We start from the raw sequence: 25,627 nt of genomic DNA, 5'->3' as shown, positions 1-25,627 counted from the left end.
TACATCCTGCATTATACTACAGAGCTGCACTCACTATTCTGCTGGTGCAGTCACTGTGTACATACATTACATTACTGATCCGGAGTTACCTCCTGTATTATACTCCAGATCTGCACTCACTATTCTGCTGGTGCAGTCACTGTGTACATACATTACATTACTGATCCTGAGTTACATCTTGTATTATACTCCAGAGCTGCACTCTCTATTCTGCTCGTGCAGTCAGTGTGCACATACATTACTGATCCTGTACTGATCCTGAGTTACATCCTGTATTATACTCCAGAGCTGCACTCACTATTCTGCTGGTGCAGTCACTGTGTACATACATTACTGATCCTGAGTTACATCCTGTATTATACTCCAGAGCTGCACTCACTATTCTGCTGGTGCAGTAACTGTGTACATACATTACATTACTGATCCTGAGTTACATCCTGTATTATACTCCAGAGCTGCACTCACTATTCTGCTGGTGAAGTCACTGTGTACATACATTACATTACATTACTGATCCTGAGTTACATCCTGTATTATACTCCAGAGCTGCACTCACGATTCTGCTGGTGCAGTCACTGTGTACATACATTACATTACTGATCCTGAGTTACATCCTGTATTATACCCCAGAGCTGCACTCACTATTCTGCTGGTGCAGTCACTGTGTACATACATTACATTACTAATCCTGAGTTACATCCTGCATTATACTCCAGAGCTGCACTCACTATTCTGCTGGTGCAGTCACTGTGTACATACATTACATTACTGATCCTGAGTTACATCCTGTATTATACTCCAGAGCTGCACTCACTATTCTGCTGGTGCAGTCACTGTGTACATACATTACATTACTGATCCCGTACTAATCCTGAGTTACATCCTGTATTATACTCCAGAGCTGCACTCACTATTCTGCTGGTGCAGTCACTGAGTACATACATTACATTACTGATCCTGAGTTACATCCTGTATTATACTCCAGAGCTGCACTCTCTATTCTGCTGGTGCAGTCACTGTGTACATACATTACATTACTGATCCTGAGTTACCTCCTGTATTATACTCCAGAGCTGCACTCACTATTCTGCTGGTGCAGTCACTGTGTACATACATTACATTACTGATCCTGAGTTACATCCTGTATTATACTCCAGAGCTGCACTCACTATTCTGCTGGTGCAGTCACTGTGTACATACATTACATTACTGATCCTGAGTTACATCCTGTATTATACTCCAGAGCTGCACTCATTATTCTGCTGGTGCAGTCACTGTGTACATACATTACATTACTGATCCTGAGTTACATCCTGTATTATACTCCAGAGCTGCACTCATTATTCTGCTGGTGCAGTCACTGTGTACATACATTACTGATCCTGAGTTACATCCTGTATTATACCCCAGAGCTGCACTCACTATTCTGCTGGTGCAGTCACTGTGTACATACATTACATTACTGATCCTGAGTTACATCCTGTATTATACTCCAGAGCTGCACTCATTATTCTGCTGGTGCAGTCACTGTATACATACATTACATTACTGATCCTGAGTTACATCCTGTATTATACTCCAGAGCTGCACTCATTATTCTGCTGGTGCAGTCACTGTGTACATACATTACATTACTGATCCTGAGTTACATCCTGTATTATACCCCAGAGCTGCACTCACTATTCTGCTGGTGCAGTCACTGTGTACATACATTACATTACTGATCCTGAGTTACATCCTGTATTATACCCCAGAGCTGCACTCACTATTCTGCTGGTGCAGTCACTGTGTACATACATTACATTACTAATCCTGAGTTACATCCTGCATTATACTCCAGAGCTGCACTCACTATTCTGCTGGTGCAGTCACTGTGTACATACATTACATTACTGATCCTGAGTTACATCCTGTATTATACTCCAGAGCTGCACTCACTATTCTGCTGGTGCAGTCACTGTGTACATAAATTACATTACTGATCCCGTACTAATCCTGAGTTACATCCTGTATTATACTCCAGAGCTGCACTCACTATTCTGCTGGTGCAGTCACTGAGTACATACATTACATTACTGATCCTGAGTTACATCCTGTATTATACTCCAGAGCTGCACTCTCTATTCTGCTCGTGCAGTCACTGTGTACATACATTACATTACTGATCCTGAGTTACATCCTGTATTATACTCCAGAGCTGCACTCTCTATTCTGCTCGTGCAGTCACTGTGTACATACATTACATTACTGATCCTGAGTTACCTCCTGTATTATACTCCAGAGCTGCACTCACTATTCTGCTGGTGCAGTCACTGTGTACATACATTACATTACTGATCCTGAGTTACATCCTGTATTATACTCCAGAGCTGCACTCATTATTCTGCTGGTGCAGTCACTGTGTACATACATTACATTACTGATCCTGAGTTACATCCTGTATTATACTCCAGAGCTGCACTCATTATTCTGCTGGTGCAGTCACTGTGTACATACATTACATTACTGATCCTGAGTTACATCCTGTATTATACTCCAGAGCTGCACTCTCTATTCTGCTCGTGCAGTCAGTGTGCACATACATTACATTACTGATCCTGAGTTACATCCTGTATTATACTCCAGAGCTGCACTCACTATTCTGCTGGTGCAGTCACTGTGTACACACATTACATTACTGATCCTGAGTTACATCCTGTATTATACTCCAGAGCTGCACTCACTATTCTGCTGGTGCAGTCACTGTGTACATACATTACATTACTGATCCTGTACTGATCCTGAGTTACATCCTGTATTATACTCCAGAGCTGCACTCACTATTCTGCTGGTGCAGTCACTGTGTACATACATTACATTACTGATCCTGAGTTACATCCTGTATTATACTCCAGAGCTGCACTCACTATTCTGCTGGTGCAGTCACTGTGTACATACATTACATTACTGATCCTGAGTTACATCCTGTATTATACTCCAGAGCTGCACTCACTATTCTGCTGGTGCAGTCACTGTGTACATACATTACATTACTGATCCTGAGTTACATCCTGTATTATACTCCAGAGCTGCACTCACTATTCTGCTGGTGCAGTCACTGTGTACATACATTACATTACTGATCCTGAGTTACATCCTGTATTATACTCCAGAGCTGCACTCACTATTCTGATGCTGCAGTCGCTGTGTACATACATTACATTACTGATCCTGAGTTACATCCTGTATTATACTCCAGAGCTGTACTCGCTATTCTGCTGGTGCAGTCACTGTGTACATACATTACATTACTGATCCTGAGTTACATCCTGTATTATACTCCAGAGCTGCACTCACTATTCTGCTGGTGCAGTCACTGTGTACATACATTACATTACTGATCCTGAGTTACATCCTGTATTATACTCCAGAGCTGTACTCGCTATTCTGCTGGTGCAGTCACTGTGTACATACATTACATTACTGATCCTGAGTTACATCCTGTATTATACTCCAGAGCTGCACTCACTATTCTGCTGGTGCAGTCACTGTGTACAAACATTACATTACTGATCCTGAGTTACATCCTGTATTATACTCCAAAGCTGCACTCACTATTCTGCTGGTGCAGTCACTGTGTACATACATTACATTACTGATCCTGAGTTACATCCTGTATTATACTCCAGAGCTGCACTCACTATTCTGCTGGTGCAGTCACTGTGTACATACATTACATTACTGATCCTGAGTTACATCCTGTATTATACTCCAGAGCTGCACTCACTATTCTGCTGGTGCAGTCACTGTGTACACACATTACATTACTGATCCTGAGTTACATCCTGTATTATACTCCAGAGCTGTACTCGCTATTCTGCTGGTGCAGTCACTGTGTACATACATTACATTACTGATCCTGAGTTACATCCTGTATTATACTCCAGAGCTGCACTCACTATTCTGCTGGTGCAGTCACTGTGTACACACATTACATTACTGATCCTGAGTTACATCCTGTATTATACTCCAGAGCTGCACTCACTATTCTGCTGGTGCAGTCACTGTGTACATACATTACATTACTGATCCTGAGTTACATCCTGTATTATACTCCAGAGCTGCACTCACTATTCTGCTGGTGCAGTCACTGTGTACACACATTACATTACTGATCCTGAGTTACATCCTGTATTATACTCCAGAGCTGTACTCGCTATTCTGCTGGTGCAGTCACTGTGTACATACATTACATTACTGATCCTGAGTTACATCCTGTATTATACTCCAGAGCTGCACTCACTATTCTGCTGGTGCAGTCACTGTGTACACACATTACATTACTGATCCTGAGTTACATCCTGTATTATACTCCAGAGCTGCACTCACTATTCTGCTGGTGCAGTCACTGTGTACATACATTACATTACTGATCCTGTACTGATCCTGAGTTACATCCTGTATTATACTCCAGAGCTGCACTCACTATTCTGCTGGTGCAGTCACTGTGTACATACATTACATTACTGATCCTGAGTTACATCCTGTATTATACTCCAGAGCTGCACTCACTATTCTGCTGGTGCAGTCACTGTGTACATACATTACATTACTGATCCTGAGTTACATCCTGTATTATACTCCAGAGCTGCACTCACTATTCTGCTGGTGCAGTCACTGTGTACATACATTACATTACTGATCCTGAGTTACATCCTGTATTATACTCCAGAGCTGCACTCACTATTCTGCTGGTGCAGTCACTGTGTACATACATTACATTACTGATCCTGAGTTACATCCTGTATTATACTCCAGAGCTGCACTCACTATTCTGATGCTGCAGTCGCTGTGTACATACATTACATTACTGATCCTGAGTTACATCCTGTATTATACTCCAGAGCTGTACTCGCTATTCTGCTGGTGCAGTCACTGTGTACATACATTACATTACTGATCCTGAGTTACATCCTGTATTATACTCCAGAGCTGCACTCACTATTCTGCTGGTGCAGTCACTGTGTACATACATTACATTACTGATCCTGAGTTACATCCTGTATTATACTCCAGAGCTGCACTCACTATTCTGCTGGTGCAGTCACTGTGTACATACATTACATTACTGATCCTGAGTTACATCCTGTATTATACTCCAGAGCTGTACTCGCTATTCTGCTGGTGCAGTCACTGTGTACATACATTACATTACTGATCCTGAGTTACATCCTGTATTATACTCCAGAGCTGCACTCACTATTCTGCTGGTGCAGTCACTGTGTACAAACATTACATTACTGATCCTGAGTTACATCCTGTATTATACTCCAGAGCTGCACTCACTATTCTGCTGGTGCAGTCACTGTGTACATACATTACATTACTGATCCTGAGTTACATCCTGTATTATACTCCAGAGCTGCACTCACTATTCTGCTGGTGCAGTCACTGTGTACATACATTACATTACTGATCCTGAGTTACATCCTGTATTATACTCCAGAGCTGTACTCGCTATTCTGCTGGTGCAGTCACTGTGTACATACATTACATTACTGATCCTCCTGAGTTACATCCTGTATTATACTCCAGAGCTGCACTCACTATTCTGCTGGTGCAGTCACTGTGTACATACATTACATTACTGATCCTGAGTTACATCCTGTATTATACTCCAGAGCTGCACTCACTATTCTGCTGGTGCAGTCACTGTGTACATACATTACATTACTGATCCTGAGTTACATCCTGTATTATACTCCAGAGCTGTACTCGCTATTCTGCTGGTGCAGTCACTGTGTACATACATTACATTACTGATCCTCCTGAGTTACATCCTGTATTATACTCCAGAGCTGCACTCACTATTCTGCTGGTGCAGTCACTGTGTACATACATTACATTACTGATCCTGAGTTACATCCTGTATTATACTCCAGAGCTGCACTCACTATTCTGCTGGTGCAGTCACTGTGTACATACATTACATTACTGATCCTTGTAGGTTGGGGAAGGGCTGTGTCTTAAAGGTACAGTGCAAACAATGACAATAGCTATAGATCTAGAATAGAGATTATTATAGAGCGTCACATGAGCCCAATGGGTTAATGAGGATGACGATGTGTGACCCCTACGATGAGACCGCACTGAGTAACCAGCCGCGTGATAACGACGGTAGTCACCGAGGCCGTAAATCCTCGTCCACATCCCGCTCACAAGTGTCTGAGTAATTGCGGCAGGTGGAGGACGGAGAACATCAGAAGTCTAAATTTAACTTCAGGGCGACTGGTGAGAAACGTCTGCTGCGAGGCGTCATGTCATATTCTGTGCTGCGGCTCCGGGCACGTGCTCGGCTGACGGGGGTTGTACTATAACCCCCAGCATGCACAGGTAGTAGTAGCAGGACTCATTCCCGTTCCCAGGGTAATACTTTGTTTTTGTCGCCATATTCTTAGATCTAGAACTTTTGTATCTTTCCGCTGATGGAGTTTTATCAGAGATTGTTCTCCGCAGGACGAGCAGCAACTCCGGTGGGCTTCATTCTCAGATACATCAGCTTTTAGATCACTTTTTACTCCCTGTTTTGAGAAGTGAACAAACAGCAGCAATTCTTGCATTTTAATTATTACTTTTTGTTTTGTTACAGAGTTGACTGCCGGGAATAAAGAATGTGATACTTTATTAGTTGGGACCTTATTTATTATCTGGAGCTGAAAATAGCACATGTTGTCAGCTGTCAGGATTTTAGCAGGACCTGCCGAGTGTAACCTCCCCCACCCTCCAGTGCAGCACGTGAGAAAACTCTTCCCATATGCTGGAACAAATGATCCTTTCTACACAAATCCAAGGTCGGGAGTAAAACATCAATCAATGACGGCACCTGCGTTCAGGATGGACGGACCCCGATACTATGTATTAGTATCACTCTGGTGCTGGATGTGGGGAGGGGGGGGTCGCAAGATCATCAGACCCTAGACTGCTGCCGAAAATCTGATATTAAAGGTTATCTGCAATCGTTAGATTATTATTAGTATTATAAGGTGTAGTACCACTTCTATCCAGTAGGATTCTAAATAAATCTAAACCGAAAAGCTGAGACCTTTGTGGACTATTTTAGGGTAATTTCACTATACACTGGGATATTATTGTACATTTTTTGGGGGGTATAATAGTGATACCCTGGGCCTCCACTGGTTTTAATAGACATCTTGCAGTCCTCCATGTCCACCCATTAATCTTAGAACGCTCTATCAAGACATGGATGATAGGCTGGGATCGAGCTGACAACAAATCTATGGTAGATTTTCCCAATTAGGAGGTCGAAAAAATTAGTCAGCGCTGGAATGATGCAGATTTTGACAAGATTTGAACATCTGGCTCCTGAAATACTCTGTGCTGCTGCCAACATCACATAAATCTCAGCAGCTACAATTACCGGTTCCGCACACTAGGAGGGATACCAAAAGGAGAAGGCCGCGCATGAGCACCGTATGCGGAGTCCTCATTTCTTACCTATGTCATTGGCCAGTGATGCCGGATCGGACCCCCCGAGCGAGGCCTCGAATTCCTCCTGCAGGCGGTATGCCCGCTGGAGCAAGGCTTCCAGCTTATGGATGAATTCCGCACTGATGATGTCCTAGATGGTGACATTTATACTCAATTAAAGGGACATGTAATAAATTAACATATCATCACTTTAGAATCTCCGGGAGCCCACCAATCTGGAGAATAAAGGGGCTGCCATGCTGCTGTGGGGGCCACAACCCCTTTAATTCTTTTTTCACAGTGACGCCCTGTCCTGTTGTGTGCAAGAAACAGCAGCGTGCCCCCGAGACGGCAGCAGGACCCCCTCATTCTGCAGGGGCCCGAGAGGGTGTACCCTACCAAAGATAAAGTGCGGGCATATCCTTTATAATATGGGAATACCCCTTTACACTTGACTGTGTGCAGAGAACGGCTTTAAATAGGGTCGGTCTCTCTGCATTACACAATCAGCCATTTACTCCAATTGGTGCCATGTAATGCTTAATCACTCCTGTGGAGGCGCTGCAGAAGAACTGGTCACTTGCTGCCAAGTTCTCTAACAGTTGGTGACACAACCCGTGATCGCCAGGAGTAAAGCGGTGAGGTGACTCTCTCCATATCTTTGACAGTCCGAAGAATATCCGAGCAACGTTCTCACGTAGTTTCATAACTCAAAGAGATGAAGGGAGAAAGCTGCGGATGTGCGGCCGCTTCTTTATTCCAGATTAGCACAATGGATACGCCATTAACATCAGAGATGGGAGTACCCCTTTAAGCTAATATGATTTTGTAAAGCTCACAGTACCTCCAGGTTTTCTTCAGCAATGGCGTCCCCAGCTCCCATTCTGATGGATCCACAGCTCGCCTCATCTTCCGCCTGCCTATTTCGGAAAGAGAGCGCTTGTTCCCACCTTCGCAGCGCCTCTTCAAATAATTCCATTCCTTAAAAAGAAGTTATAGATACATTTATACATAAAGGTGCATCGCATTCAATTAGAATATCATCAGAAAGTTACTTTATTTTCAGTTCTTCAATACAAAAAGTGAAACTCCTATATTATATAGAGTCATTACACACAAAGGGATCTATTATATAGAGTCATTACACACAGAGAGATCTATTATATAGAGTCATTACACACAGAGGGATCTATTATATAGAGTCATTACACACAGAGGGGTCTATTATATAGAGTCATTACACGCAGAGGGATCTATTATATAGAGTCATTACACACAGAGGGATCTATTATATAGAGTCATTACACGCAGAGGGATCTATTATATAGAGTCATTACACGCAGAGTGATCTATTATATAGAGTCATTACACGCAGAGGGATCTATTATATAGAGTTATTACACGCAGAGGGATCTATTATATAGAGTCATTACACACAAAGGGATCTATTATATAGAGTCATTACACACAGAGAGATCTATTATATAGAGTCATTACACACAGAGGGATCTATTATATAGAGTCATTACACACAGAGGGATCTATTATATAGAGTCATTACACACAGAGGGATCTATTATATAGAGTCATTACACACAGAGGGATCTATTATATAGAGTCATTACACGCAGAGGGATCTATTATATAGAGTCATTACACACAGAGGGATCTATTATATAGAGTCATTACACACAGAGGGATCTATTATATAGAGTCATTACACACAGAGGGATCTATTATATAGAGTCATTACACACAGAGGGATCTATTATATAGAGTCATTACACACAGAGGGATCTATTATATAGAGTCATTACACACAGAGGGATCTATTATATAGAGTCATTACACACAGAGGGATCTATTATATAGAGTCATTACACACAGAGGGATCTATTATATAGAGTCATTACACACAGAGGGATCTATTATATAGAGTTATTACACGCAGAGGGATCTATTATATAGAGTCATTACACGCAAAGGGATCTATTATATAGAGTCATTACACACAGAGAGATCTATTATATAGAGTCATTACACACAGAGGGATCTATTATATAGAGTCATTACACACAGAGGGGTCTATTATATAGAGTCATTACACGCAGAGGGATCTATTATATAGAGTCATTACACACAGAGGGATCTATTATATAGAGTCATTACACACAGAGGGATCTATTATATAGAGTCATTACACGCAGAGGGATCTATTATATAGAGTCATTACACGCAGAGTGATCTATTATATAGAGTTATTACACACAGAGGGATCTATTATATAGAGTCATTACACACAGAGGGATCTATTATATAGAGTCATTACACACAGAGGGATCTATTATATAGAGTCATTACACACAGAGGGATCTATTATATAGAGTCATTACACACAGAGGGATCTATTATATAGAGTCATTACACGCAGAGGGATCTATTATATAGAGTCATTACACGCAGAGTGATCTATTATATAGAGTTATTACACGCAGAGGGATCTATTATATAGAGTCATTACACACAGAGGGATCTATTATATAGAGTCATTACACACAGAGGGATCTATTATATAGAGTCATTACACGCAGAGGGATCTATTATATAGAGTCATTACACGCAGAGGGATCTATTATATAGAGTCATTACACGCAGAGGGATCTATTATATAGAGTCATTACACGCAGAGGGATCTATTATATAGAGTCATTACACGCAGAGGGATCTATTATATAGAGTCATTACACGCAGAGGGATCTATTATATAGAGTCATTACACGCAGAGGGATCTATTATATAGAGTCATTACACACAGAGGGATCTATTATATAGAGTCATTACACACAGTGGGATCTATTATATAGAGTCATTACACACAGAGGGATCTATTATATAGAGTCATTACACACAGAGGGATCTATTATATAGTCATTACACGCAGAGGGATCTATTATATAGAGTCATTACACGCAGAGGGATCTAATATATAGAGTCATTACACGCAGAGTGATCTATTATATAGAGTCATTACACGCAGAGGGATCTATTATATAGAGTCATTACACACAGAGGGATCTATTATATAGAGTCATTACACACAGAGGGATCTATTATATAGAGTCATTACACGCAGAGGGATCTATTATATAGAGTCATTACACGCAGAGGGATCTATTATATAGAGTCATTACACGCAGAGGGATCTATTATATAGAGTCATTACACGCAGAGTGATCTATTATATAGAGTCATTACACGCAGAGGGATCTATTATATAGAGTCATTACACACAGAGGGATCTATTATATAGAGTCATTACACACAGAGGGATCTATTATATAGAGTCATTACACGCAGAGGGATCTATTATATAGAGTCATTACACGCAGAGGGATCTATTATATAGAGTCATTACACGCAGAGGGATCTATTATATAGAGTCATTACACGCAGAGGGATCTATTATATAGAGTCATTACACGCAGAGGGATCTATTATATAGAGTCATTACACACAGTGGGATCTATTATATAGAGTCATTACACACAGAGGGATCTATTATATAGAGTCATTACACACAGAGGGATCTATTATATAGTCATTACACACAGAGGGATCTATTATATAGAGTCATTACACACAGAGGGATCTATTATATAGAGTCATTACACGCAGAGGGATCTATTATATAGAGTCATTACACGCAGAGTGATCTATTATATAGAGTTATTACACGCAGAGGGATCTATTATATAGAGTCATTACACACAGAGGGATCTATTATATAGAGTCATTACACGCAGAGGGATCTATTATATAGAGTCATTACACGCAGAGGGATCTATTATATAGAGTCATTACACGCAGAGGGATCTATTATATAGAGTCATTACACGCAGAGGGGTCTATTATATAGAGTCATTACACGCAGAGGGATCTATTATATAGAGTCATTACACGCAGAGGGATCTATTATATAGAGTCATTACACGCAGAGTGATCTATTATATAGAGTTATTACACGCAGAGGGATCTATTATATAGAGTCATTACACGCAGAGTGATCTATTATATAGAGTCATTACACACAGAGGGATCTATTATATAGAGTCATTACACACAGAGGGATCTATTATATAGAGTCATTACACGCAGAGGGATCTATTATATAGAGTCATTACACGCAGAGTGATCTATTATATAGAGTTATTACACACAGAGGGATCTATTATATAGAGTCATTACACACAGAGGGATCTATTATATAGAGTCATTACACACAGAGGGATCTATTATATAGAGTCATTACACGCAGAGGGATCTATTATATAGAGTCATTACACGCAGAGGGATCTATTATATAGAGTCATTACACGCAGAGGGATCTATTATATAGAGTCATTACACGCAGAGTGATCTATTATATAGAGTTATTACACGCAGAGGGATCTATTATATAGAGTCATTACACACAGAGGGATCTATTATATAGAGTCATTACACGCAGAGGGATCTATTATATAGAGTCATTACACGCAGAGGGATCTATTATATAGAGTCATTACACACAGAGGGATCTATTATATAGAGTCATTACACGCAGAGGGATCTATTATATAGAGTCATTACACGCAGAGGGATCTATTATATAGAGTCATTACACGCAGAGGGATCTATTATATAGAGTCATTACACGCAGAGGGATCTATTATATAGAGTCATTACACGCAGAGGGATCTATTATATAGAGTCATTACACACAGTGGGATCTATTATATAGAGTCATTACACACAGAGGGATCTATTATATAGAGTCATTACACACAGAGGGATCTATTATATAGTCATTACACACAGAGGGATCTATTATATAGAGTCATTACACACAGAGGGATCTATTATATAGAGTCATTACACGCAGAGGGATCTATTATATAGAGTCATTACACGCAGAGTGATCTATTATATAGAGTTATTACACGCAGAGGGATCTATTATATAGAGTCATTACACACAGAGGGATCTATTATATAGAGTCATTACACGCAGAGGGATCTATTATATAGAGTCATTACACGCAGAGGGATCTATTATATAGAGTCATTACACGCAGAGGGATCTATTATATAGAGTCATTACACGCAGAGGGGTCTATTATATAGAGTCATTACACGCAGAGGGATCTATTATATAGAGTCATTACACGCAGAGGGATCTATTATATAGAGTCATTACACGCAGAGTGATCTATTATATAGAGTTATTACACGCAGAGGGATCTATTATATAGAGTCATTACACGCAGAGTGATCTATTATATAGAGTCATTACACACAGAGGGATCTATTATATAGAGTCATTACACACAGAGGGATCTATTATATAGAGTCATTACACGCAGAGGGATCTATTATATAGAGTCATTACACGCAGAGTGATCTATTATATAGAGTTATTACACACAGAGGGATCTATTATATAGAGTCATTACACACAGAGGGATCTATTATATAGAGTCATTACACGCAGAGGGATCTATTATATAGAGTCATTACACGCAGAGGGATCTATTATATAGAGTCATTACACGCAGAGGGATCTATTATATAGAGTCATTACACGCAGAGGGATCTATTATATAGAGTCATTACACGCAGAGTGATCTATTATATAGAGTTATTACACGCAGAGGGATCTATTATATAGAGTCATTACACACAGAGGGATCTATTATATAGAGTCATTACACGCAGAGGGATCTATTATATAGAGTCATTACACGCAGAGGGATCTATTATATAGAGTCATTACACGCAGAGGGATCTATTATATAGAGTCATTACACGCAGAGGGATCTATTATATAGAGTCATTACACGCAGAGGGATCTATTATATAGAGTCATTACACGCAGAGGGATCTATTATATAGAGTCATTACACACAGAGGGATCTATTATATAGAGTCATTACACGCAGAGGGATCTATTATATAGAGTCATTACACACAGAGGGATCTATTATATAGAGTCATTACACACAGAGGGATCTATTATATAGAGTCATTACACACAGTGGGATCTATTATATAGAGTCATTACACACAGAGGGATCTATTATATAGAGTCATTACACGCAGAGGGATCTATTATATAGTCATTACACGCAGAGTGATCTATTATATAGAGTTATTACACGCAGAGGGATCTATTATATAGAGTCATTACACACAGAGGGATCTATTATATAGAGTCATTACACACAGAGGGATCTATTATATAGAGTCATTACACGCAGAGGGATCTATTATATAGAGTCATTACACGCAGAGGGATCTATTATATAGAGTCATTACACGCAGAGGGATCTATTATATAGAGTCATTACACGCAGAGGGATCTATTATATAGAGTCATTACACGCAGAGGGATCTATTATATAGAGTCATTACACGCAGAGGGATCTATTATATAGAGTCATTACACGCAGAGGGATCTATTATATAGAGTCATTACACACAGAGGGATCTATTATATAGAGTCATTACACACAGAGGGATCTATTATATAGAGTCATTACACACAGAGGGATCTATTATATAGAGTCATTACACACAGAGGGATCTATTATATAGAGTCATTACACACAGAGGGATCTATTATATAGAGTCATTACACACAGTGGGATCTATTATATAGAGTCATTACACACAGAGGGATCTATTATATAGAGTCATTACACACAGAGGGATCTATTATATAGTCATTACACACAGAGGGATCTATTATATAGAGTCATTACACACAGAGGGATCTATTATATAGAGTCATTACACACAGAGGTTCTATTATATAGTCATTACACACAGAGGGATCTATTATATAGAGTCATTACACACAGAGGGATCTATTATATAGAGTCATTACACACAGAGGGATCTATTATATAGAGTCATTACACACAGAGGGATCTATTATATAGTCATTACACACAGAGGGATCTATTATATAGAGTCATTACACACAGAGCGATCTATTATATAGAGTCATTACACGCAGAGGAATCTATTATATAGAGTCATTACACGCAGAGGGATCTATTATATAGAGTCATTACACGCAGAGGGATCTATTATATAGAGTCATTACACACAGAGGGATCTATTATATAGAGTCATTACACGCAGAGGGATCTATTATATAGAGTCATTACACGCAGAGTGATCTATTATATAGAGTCATTACACGCAGAGGGATCTATTATATAGTCATTACACGCAGAGGGATCTATTATACAGAGTCATTACACGCAGAGGGATCTATTATACAGAGTCATCACACACAGAGTGATCTATTATATAGAGTCATCACACACAGAGTGATCTATTATATAGAGTCATTACACTCAGAGTGATCTATTATATAGAGTCATTACACGCAGAGGGATCTATTATATAGAGTCATTACACGCAGAGGGATCTATTATATAGAGTCATTACACGCAGAGGGATCTATTATATAGAGTCATTACACACAGAGGGATCTATTATATAGAGTCATTACACACAGAGGGATCTATTATATAGAGTCATTACACACAGAGGGATCTATTATATAGAGTCATTACACACAGAGTGATCTATTATATAGAGTCATTACACACAGAGGGATCTATTATATAGAGTCATTACACACAGAGGGATCTATTATATAGAGTCATTACACACAGAGGGATCTATTATATAGAGTCATTACACGCAGAGTGATCTATGATATAGAGTCATTACACGCAGAGTGATCTATTATATAGAGTCATTACACGCAGAGGGATCTATTATATAGAGTCACTACACGCAGAGGGATCTATTATATAGAGTCATTACACGCAGAGGGATCTATTATATAGTCATTACACGCAGAGGGATCTATTATATAGAGTCATTACACACAGAGGGATCTATTATATAGAGTCATTACACACAGAGGGATCTATTATATAGAGTCATTACACACAGAGGGATCTATTATATAGAGTCATTACACACAGAGGGATCTATTATATAGAGCCATTACACACAGAGGGATCTATTATATAGAGCCATTACACACAGAGGGATCTATTATATAGAGTCATTACACACAGAGGGATCTATTATATAGAGTCATTACACGCAGAGGGATCTATTATATAGAGTCATTACACACAGAGGGATCTATTATATAGAGTCATTACACACAGAGGGATCTATTATATAGTCATTACACACAGAGGGATCTATTATATAGAGTCATTACACACAGAGGGATCTATTTCATGTGTTTATTTCTGTTAATGTTGATGATTATGGCTTACAGCCAATGAGAACACAAAAGTCATTATCTCAGTAAATTAAAATAATTAACAAAAAACACCTGCAAATACTTCCAAAGCGTTTAAAAAGGTCCCTAAGTCTGTTTCAGTAGGCTCCACAATCATGGGGAAGACTGCTGACTTGACAGATGTCCAGAAGGCAGTAATTGACACACTCCACAAGTGTGGAGTTTTTTCACTAATTACAACCAGCAGCTTCTGGCCTCTTATCTGCTGCTTCACTATTCACATCAATGGAACTATGCCCTCTTGTGGCAACTGTGTAGTACTGCATTAAAAAAAAAATGGTCTGTGACCCTCCAGCTTCTGAGCTCTCACCCCAACCATCATGCCCTGACAGTAGGCCGACTCCAGGTTTATTACCGCCCTTGCGTGGTCTCATCTGGTCACAGTTCACTTTCAATTATTTCTCCTCGTTGTCTAAGACGCAAAACTTTTTTTTTATTGTTAGGTCGATAAAGTTGTAACAGTTTTGCTGTAGTTTTTATTGATACCATTTTGGATCCATACAACTTTCTGATCTCTTTTTATTCCATATTTATGGAAGTCGAAGTTATCAAAAAACAGTATTGCATGAAACAATACCAAATAATGTTATCTTTTATTTTAGTCATGTTCTGGTGATAGGAAATTTCAAACTTTTTTTGTTTAATTATATATTTTTTTTATTGGTCCTCCTAGGGGACTTGAACTTGTGACCGCTTGTATAAAGTAGTGTAATACCATCTGAGCTACAAGGGTGTACAAACATGGCAGACACAGTGGTCTTCAGTAAGTCGCCGGCTGCCATGATAATGCCACCAGCATCCTGCAATCACGGGTCCCGGCTCGCCGAGTGCACATGAATGATGGTGAAGACTGGGCTGGGACCAAATTCTGCAACCGACCATTGATTTTTTTTTCTTTTCCATTTATCCAAGAAGATGGAAAGCAGCTGCCGATCCTGCAATAAATCCAGTTGGATAAACCAGATGCGGACCCTAATCCCTCAGGAAGCTCTCGGTAAACAAGACGCGGAAATGGATTCTTCATACTGTCGGATTAGGATTAGTGTATTCTCCGTTATCCACATAGAACATTTTGCCAGTACCAGATCAATTATTTTTTCTAACTCCTGTTCTAACATATTTGACTCTGTACTGTAACATCAATGTCATCCCTAACTACAGAAACCCCAACAAACCCAAGGTAGAGCTGATTAATAAAACTTTTTTAATCAATTTGTTGCAAATTCGGATAACTCCTTTAAATTTGATACTCAATGCCAGGCATCTGCTGTTAAAGCTGCTATAACCAAATGAGCCCAAAATATGAAAAACAGCTACTATACATAGGTAGTGTGTCAGTATATGATATATACATAGCAGGAAGGGATCAGAGGTGGATGACTGGTGTCATGGATAAGAAAGATTCATCATAAAGAAGGGGATTCTTTACTGTAAGAGCAGTGATGCTGTGCAAGTCCTCGCTTACCCATCAGATAGAGGTTCTCTGGTGTGGTAACCGGAATGTTTACCAGCTTAATATCCTCTTCTTCCCCTTTATCCCACGGATTGCAGCTGTGACAAGAGTTAATGCTCCGAACCTGAATCACAAAGGAAAGCTATTATGTAGCAGCAGGCAGTGGGGGGCTCACCATACCAAGAAAGCCGAAAATGCTCTCAGTATTCCTGCCAGTATCCACCACTAGGGGGAGCTCTTTACATTGATCTCAATAGGAGTTGTACAGAGATTGCCCCCTAGTGGTAGCAGCAGGCAGCGGGAGCTCATCATACCAAGAAAATACCATCGATACCAAGAAAGCCGAAAATGCTCTCAGTATTCCTGACAGTTGCCCACCACTAGGAGGAGCTCTTTACATTGATCTCAATAGGAGTTGTACAGAGATTGCCCCCTAGTGGTAGCAGCAAGCAGCGGGAGCTCATCATACCAAGAAAATATCATCAATACCAAGAAAACCAAAAATGCTCTCAGTATTCCTGACAGTTGCCCACCACTAGGGGGAGCTCTTTACATTGATCTCAATAGGAGTTGTACAGAGATTGCCCCTTAGTGGTAGCAGCAGGCAGTGGGGGCTCATCATACCAAGAAAATATCATCAATACCAAGAAAACCAAAAATGCTCTCAGTATTCCTGCCAGTATCTACCAGTAGGGGGAGCTCTTTACATTGATCTCAATAGGACTTGTACAGAGATTGCCCCCTAGTGGTAGCAGCAGGCAGCTGAGATTTCTACTAGTTTATAAGGGGGAAGAAAGGACTTGAAACGGCGCACTGAAGGCTCATCAGATATATAAGGTATATTTAATTTAGGACTGTGCTATAATGTACAGTTTATATAATAATATACAATTTACACCGTTCCTCCTGATAACCCCATCACCTCAATTTTGAAAACTGTTGAGGTAAGTACAAAAGTTTCTACTTTTTTTGTGCAGAATAAGCCACATAACTTCTCCCCTTTGGAGAATAACTTTAGCTCCGTATTTAGGACTTTCCAAGTACTTGGAAGAGTCTTTTTCTAGAACACCGTCTTGTACCGTACCTCTGTGATTCCTCCTGGAAATGAATAAACTAACAACGGGGTGTTACCATTCACCTTGTGAATAAACTGACAACTATTGACACCCAAGTTTATACGTTTCCAGGAGGAATAACAGAGGAACAGCACAAGATAAGAGTCTAAGAAAAGATGCTGCAGGGTTGTTGTTTTTTTCATGGGCAATGCTCGCTGACATATACATGGAGGGGGGAGGGGTACCATCTGTTTTTTGGGTCCTTTTCTCAAAACAAACTGGTGATAGGCTGACATGTAAACTTACAGAAGCCAGGCTCTGCACGGACCCCGAATATTTACTGTTCAGCCCTCCGTTAAGGTGCAGCTGGGATCCCTTCTCCTTCGCTGACGTCAGGGACAGGGTCAGATTCTTCCGGCTACTGGAACAGCTGGACCCTGCGGTACAGGAGAGGAGCCATACATCCGTATCTACAGCGTATACATGAGGACGGAGGCGGCTGATGCTAGTCCTCCGCAGTAATCAGGACCCTGCGCTCTCTTATTTCTCCAACTGTGACTGCAGAGCCTTCTATTAATCCTACACCGTCATCACGAGTGACGAGATCCTCTCCTGAAATACTCTGTGCTGCTAGGGACTTTCCTACTACCATTAAAGGGACATTCCCCACCGTAGACACTTATAGCATATCCAGCGGATAAACGTCTAAAAGATGTGGGTCCCATCACCGAGGTCAGTGCCCGTCTCCAGCACAGCAGTACCTCTCCCCATTCACTTCAATGGGAGCTACAGGAACACCAGGGTGAGAATGGACCCGGCGAGATGCGGGTCAGAGGATTCCCCATTCTGGGTCCCAGAGTTTGGCCCACGCATCTATCAGACACAGATATACCACAGACATTAATTTAATCATGAGTGGACAAGGTCAGCACTCTACTCCTGAAATCCTCTGTACTGCTCATAGCATTGCTCATTGCATCATGACGTTGCCCCTATTGCATTATGCAGTCCTGTTATTTTTTTTTTTACATAATCACATGTGGACAGGTAAAACTGCCTTGAAACGATCAGTACATGCCTCCCCTGAAATACTCTGTGCTGCTGTGGGACCCTGCTCCCTGGCAATCTAAAGGCTCATTCAGACGTCCATTTTTCATGCACAGACCTCGTGCCTAGTATTGTCTGTTCACATGACTTTTTCGTGGGCCGAATGGTCCATGCAAAACCCCCCGAGACGTGTCCGATCCGATCACCAGTGCAAGTCTATGGGTCCGTGAAAAAAATCGGACCGTACTCGGACGCCATCCAAGTGCTGGACGGGAGAAAGTACAGAAACTTTTATTTTGTTTTTTTTCTCTTTTGAGAAAAACTGATGAATCTCTGAACAAAATCACGGATGAAACGCGTGAGAAAATGGCCGTCTGAATGAGCCCTTACTCTGACTGTGACCCCCGCTCTGGTCTCTACCCCCCCTGAAATACTCTGTGCTGCTGTGAACTCTTTTTCTACGTCTATAACCTCCCTCATCTTGTCTCTATAAAATCCCGATACAACCACCCTGCGCTCAACAAGATGATTACATAACGGTGCACGACTGCTGAAATACTCTGTGCTACTGTGGATCCTACTCCCTCGCTGCCTAACTCCGTGTCCTTTCCTCTGGTCTCTTCTCCCTCGGTGACATCCTGACACCACCACCCTGCCCTCACCAAATATAATCTCATCACTGGATAAGATCAGCACTCCTGCTGAAATACTCTGTGCTGCAGCCACACTTGGCACCGCTGAGGACAAGTCTACAGACGTGGACTCACCTTTCTCTAGGGCGGCATGCCTGGTACTGTCCAGCAGGAGATTGTCGGGCTCCCAGGAAGAATTTGGGCTTTTTATTTTCCCTCTCCTTCTTTTAATGCGACGAGCCAGAAAAATAATAGATACCGTCCCGACGGCGGTGACCGCGAAGATCGTCTTCAGCCCGGGAGACGACTTCAGCAGTAACGTAAACTGCAAGAAAGAAAGTTAAAATAAAGAAATAAAAATATATATTAACCCCTTAAAGCCACTTGTCAATCTTGTGCTTTTGTAACTTTTTTAATTTCCGCCCACTTTGCACTTCGGGGGCTCGTTATCTGGTTGGGGGGGGGGGGGGGGGCGAGTTGTAGTTTTCAATGACACTGACAACTTTACCATAAAATGGAACGGAAAGAAGGAAAACAGCTCCAAGTGCTGAGAAAGGTATTAAAAATGCGGCGAGATCATTTCTGCGTATTTTTTTATTACCGTGTTTTGGACAGGGAAAGGTGTGGTGCTATAAACTTACTTTTTTTGTATTTTTTTTTCTTAATAGTTTAAAAACGGTGATTGCATGTACTACATATATTGCAATAGCCACGTACTGCAGAATACAGCACAAAATAGGGTCTCCTAGCTGGGCTTACCAGGAGAATCCAAGATGGTATCGATAGGGGTCTTCAACAAGAAACCCATTTGCATCTTGCAATTATGTTGTGGGTGGGGGACCGTAATGGGGGCTGACATGGACGCCCCAGCACCATCACACCACTTAAATTCTGTCGTAATTACCAACGGCATTTAAGAGGTTACACGGCAGCGATTGGCGCTCGCTCTGATTTTACAGGCAGATGATGGCGGTGTAACGCAGCTCCTGATCTCACTCTATGGAGGGAAAAGATGTTCAATCCCAAACCCTTCATCCGTTTACCTGCGTGAGCGAGTTGTAGAGGGACAGGGGGAAATCCACGACACGCAGGGCGGCCATCCTGAGCGGGTGCTGCGTCTCCGCCATTGTGTCCTCTGGTGAGATCAGACTTGTCCTGAGGATAAAACGATCACATATCTGTATACATGCATACAGTATGTATATACGAGGTGTAAGCATAATGACTCATGGCGTCCACCAGCACAGCACGGAGACGACATTCGGGGGTGATGTGATTTTTCACGTATGCAAAAAAAAAAAAAGCCCAGTTTTCATCAGTGTGCTGGATCCGATTTTTGGGCCGATTTTACCTTCTGTGTCTCATTTATTGTTCCAAGTGTCTTCTACCAATCACACAGCGCTGAGATGCAACAAGCGCCATCTAATAGAGGGAATGAATGGCGCCGCTGTAGGGGATATAGTGGGAATGAATAGCGCCGCTGTAGGGGATATAGTGGGAATGAATGGCGCCGCTGTAGGGGATATAGTGGGAATGAATGGCGCCGCTGTAGGGGATATAGTGGGAATGAATGGTGCAGCTGTAGGGGATATAGTGGGAATGAATGGCGCCGCTGTAGGGGATATAGTGGGAATGAATGGCGCCGCTGTAGGGGATATAGTGGGAATGAATGGCATCGCTGTAGGGGATATAGTGGGAATGAATGGCGCCGCTGTAGGGGATATAGTGGGAATGAATGGCGCCGCTGTAGGGGATATAGTGGGAATGAATGGCGCCGGTGTAGGGTATATAGTGGGAATGAATGGCGCAGCTGTAGGGGATATAGTGGGAATGAATGGCGCCGCTGTAGGGGATATAGTGGGAATGAATGGCGCCGCTGTAGGGGATATAGTGGGAATGAATGGCGCCGCTGTAGGGGATATAGTGGGAATGAATGGCGCCGCTGTAGGGGATATAGTGGGAATGGATGGCGCCGCTGTAGGGGATATAGTGGGAATGAATGGCGCCGCTGTAGGGGATATAGTGGGAATGAATGGTGCCGCTGTAGGGGATATAGTGGGAATGAATGGCGCCGCTGTAGGGGATATAGTGGGAATGAATGGTGCAGCTGTAGGGGATATAGTGGGAATAAATGGTGCAGCTGTAGGGGATATAGTGGGAATGAAAGGCGCCGCTGTAGGGGATATAGTGGGAATGAATGGTGCCGCTGTAGGGGATATAGTGGGAATGAATGGCGCCGCTGTAGGGGATATAGTGGGAATGAATGGCGCCGCTGTAGGGGATATAGTGGGAATGAATGGTGCAGCTGTAGGGGATATAGTGGGAATAAATGGTGCAGCTGTAGGGGATATAGTGGGAATGAATGGCGCAGCTGTAGGGGATATAGTGGGAATGAATGGCGCAGCTGTAGGGGATATAGTGGGAATGAATGGCGCCGCTGTAGGGGATATAGTGGGAATGAATGGCGCAGCTGTAGGGGATATAGTGGGAATGAATGGCGCAGCTGTAGGGGATATAGTGGGAATGAATGGCGCAGCTGTAGGGGATATAGTGGGAATGAATGGCGCAGCTGTAGGGGATATAGTGGGAATGAATGGTGCCGCTGTAGGGGATATAGTGGGAATGAATGGTGCCGCTGTAGGGGATATAGTGGGAATGAAAGGCGCCGCTGTAGGGGATATAGTGGGAATGAATGGTGCCGCTGTAGGGGATATAGTGGGAATGAATGGTGCAGCTGTAGGGGATATAGTGGGAATAAATGGTGCAGCTGTAGGGGATATAGTGGGAATGAATGGCGCAGCTGTAGGGGATATAGTGGGAATGAATGGCGCCGCTGTAGGGGATATAGTGGGAATGAATGGCGCCGCTGTAGGGGATATAGTGGGAATGAATGGCGCCGCTATAGGGGATATAGTGGGAATGAATGGCGCAGCTGTAGGGGATATAGTGGGAATGAATGGCGCCGCTGTAGGGGATATAGAGGGAATGAATGGCGCCGCTGTAGGGGATATAGTGGGAATAAATGGTGCAGCTGTAGGGGATATAGTGGGAATGAATGGCGCCGCTGTAGGGGATATAGTGGGAATAAATGGTGCAGCTGTAGGGGATATAGTGGGAATAAATGGTGCAGCTGTAGGGGATATAGTGGGAATGAATGGCGCCGCTGTAGGGGATATAGTGGGAATGAATGGTGCAGCTGTAGGGGATATAGTGGGAATGAATGGTGCAGCTGTAGGGGATATAGTGGGAATGAATGGCGCCGCTGTAGGGAATATAGTGGGAATGAAAGGCGCTGCTGTAGGGGATATAGTGGGAATGAATGGCGCCGCTGTAGGGGATATAGTGGGAATGAAAGGCGCTGCTGTAGGGGATATAGTGGGAATAAATGGTGCAGCTGTAGGGGATATAGTGGGAATGAATGGTGCAGCTGTAGGGGATATAGTGGGAATGAAAGGCGCTGCTGTAGGGGATATAGTGGGAATGAAGGGCGCTGCTGTAGGGGATATAGTGGGAATAAATGGTGCAGCTGTAGGGGATATAGTGGGAATGAATGGCGCCGCTGTAGGGGATATAGTGGGAATGAAAGGCGCTGCTGTAGGGGATATAGTGGGAATAAATGGTGCAGCTGTAGGGGATATAGTGGGAATGAATGGTGCAGCTGTAGGGGATATAGTGGGAATGAAAGGCGCTGCTGTAGGGGATATAGTGGGAATGAAGGGCGCAGATGGCTGTGCATGCGCCGTGATGCTCCGCTCAGGTCTATGGCAATCATGGAGAGCCGTTGCTCTTCACCACCATCAGCTGTGGATGCACAACCACCGGCTCCATTCTTCTCCTCATTGCCGAGGTCCAGGGGTGAACCAGGAATGTCACCCCCTGGTTCTGACGATAGTTGGGGGTCCAAGAGATCTAATAGGCATCACCTATCCACTGCCTCAGACTGAAATAATTTTCCCCTCACCTATAGGATAGGGGGTAACTTCCTGATCTATGGAGGTCCGACCACTGAGAGCGATGCTCTGCAGCCCTGTCCTGAGTGGAGTGGACGTGCGCATGCGTGGCCTCCACTAAGTTCATTGACTATGCGGCTGCCAGAAATAGTCAAGCATGCGCATTGTCGCTCTAGTGAAGAATGAACTGCAGGACCCCGATCTCTGGAGATCTCATCAGTCGGACCTCCAGCTATCAGCAAGTTATTCCCTTCAGATAAAAGAATTCCCGAAAAATAACATCTCCGGCCAAAAAAATGATCCGTGCTCAGAATTCCTCCTGTACATCCCGGCCACCCCTGTGCCATGTGCTGTGGAACTACAACTCCCAACAGCCCAAGTATGAGTGACATCCAATACTGAATACTACGTGTAAAGACCCCAATCCAGGCTTTAGTTCAGATCAGAAAAGTAACTGTAGGATCGGCCAGAGGAGGCGCAGCGCTGGGGATGGGGTCCAGTCTGAATTATGGACTAGTTCTTACATAGGACAAATGTTTCTTCATCTATTCCATAGGGGAAATCTGAAAACGGTAGAAGAGCGCCCCCAGCTGGTGACAAAGAGAGAGCTCATTCCTGTACCGGCCATGCACCTGTGTTGACGAGAGAGGCAGATGGATGAACCTGCAGCCCGGTGTGTGAGCTGTGCACTGTATGGCCGTACTGTGTACAGCGCCCCCGAGAGGCCGCAAGGTGCATTAACACTGCAATACATAGTACATGCACCTCATTATATAGATATTAAGACAAAATAGAAAAAGTACAACTCACGTGATAATCCCAAAGGCCGCTGTGGTGGTCTCTGGCATTTACAAGTCATATCGACGTGACCACTGCAGCCAATCACTAGTCTCAGAGGCGGTGCTGCGATGTTTACTGGCCTTGACAGCATGATACTGTCGAGGCCAGTGATCGGCTGCAGCGGTAACATGGATGTGATCTCTGCAGCAGAGATTATAGCATTCCCTTTTAAAACCCCTTTAAAGAAAACCAGCCAGGACGACTACTTGGAGGTATAACTAAATAGTCGTAGTACAAGAAGCTGGAGGATCCCTGTCTTGTGGTAATCCAATGTGTCAGCGCTGAGAAATCCAGCATTGAAGCCATATGCAAATTAGCCTGGAAGTGCATTCAGGGTGTGTCAGTGGACTCAGTAGATGGACACGCCCCCAATGCATTTCCAGACTAATTTGCATGTGGCTTCAAAGCTGGATTTCTCAGAGCTGGGACATTGGATTACACAAGACAGAGATCCTATATACAGAGGTGCTGCCACATTAAGTAGTAAAATCCTCCCAACAGGTTCCTTTTAGGGCTGTGTTCAGACAAGAGCATGAAAAATAGATTCCTCATCTGTGTAGAGGATTTATACAGCCACAATTAAAAAATAGTGAAAGGCCTAATACTGTGTAATCACCGCAATAGGTCTGAGAAAGACGGACGCCAAAAGGATGATGCCCGAAAAACGGATGATATGAGTGCACGCTGTGGCTGTTTATTCCTTATGTAAAATCACAAAGATGTCAGTGTGAACAAGCCCCTATACTGAACGGCTCCGTGTGCGGCCCATGTGGCACAAGGACAGAAGAAGGGATGAGAGTAATAATA

The 25,627-nt window shown here is 42.4% G+C and overlaps 1 protein-coding gene across 2 annotated transcripts in view; it reads right to left on the bottom strand.

The window, feature by feature from the left end:
• MIGA1 (mitoguardin 1) overlaps positions 1–25,627 on the bottom strand; it is a 64,449-nt gene that overhangs the window by 32,220 nt on the left and 6,602 nt on the right. For both annotated transcript variants that reach the window (XM_073643931.1, XM_073643932.1), the window contains exons 2-7: positions 21,074–21,185; positions 20,166–20,355; positions 18,658–18,788; positions 17,309–17,420; positions 8,312–8,448; positions 7,495–7,618 (exon numbers count right to left, since the gene is read on the bottom strand). In XM_073643931.1, the coding sequence (XP_073500032.1) occupies positions 7,495–7,618; positions 8,312–8,448; positions 17,309–17,420; positions 18,658–18,788; positions 20,166–20,355; positions 21,074–21,157 (778 nt within the window). In that variant the 5' untranslated portion in view covers positions 21,158–21,185. The remainder of the gene's footprint in view (positions 1–7,494; positions 7,619–8,311; positions 8,449–17,308; positions 17,421–18,657; positions 18,789–20,165; positions 20,356–21,073; positions 21,186–25,627) is intronic.

This window comes from Phyllobates terribilis, unplaced genomic scaffold, assembly GCF_046119375.1.
Source record: "Phyllobates terribilis strain yellow unplaced genomic scaffold, ASM4611937v1 Scaffold_8__6_contigs__length_399053987, whole genome shotgun sequence".
NCBI lineage: Eukaryota > Metazoa > Chordata > Amphibia > Anura > Dendrobatidae > Phyllobates > Phyllobates terribilis.
The sequence above is the reverse complement of the archived record's forward strand: the minus strand, read 5'-3'. Positions and strand labels throughout refer to the sequence as shown.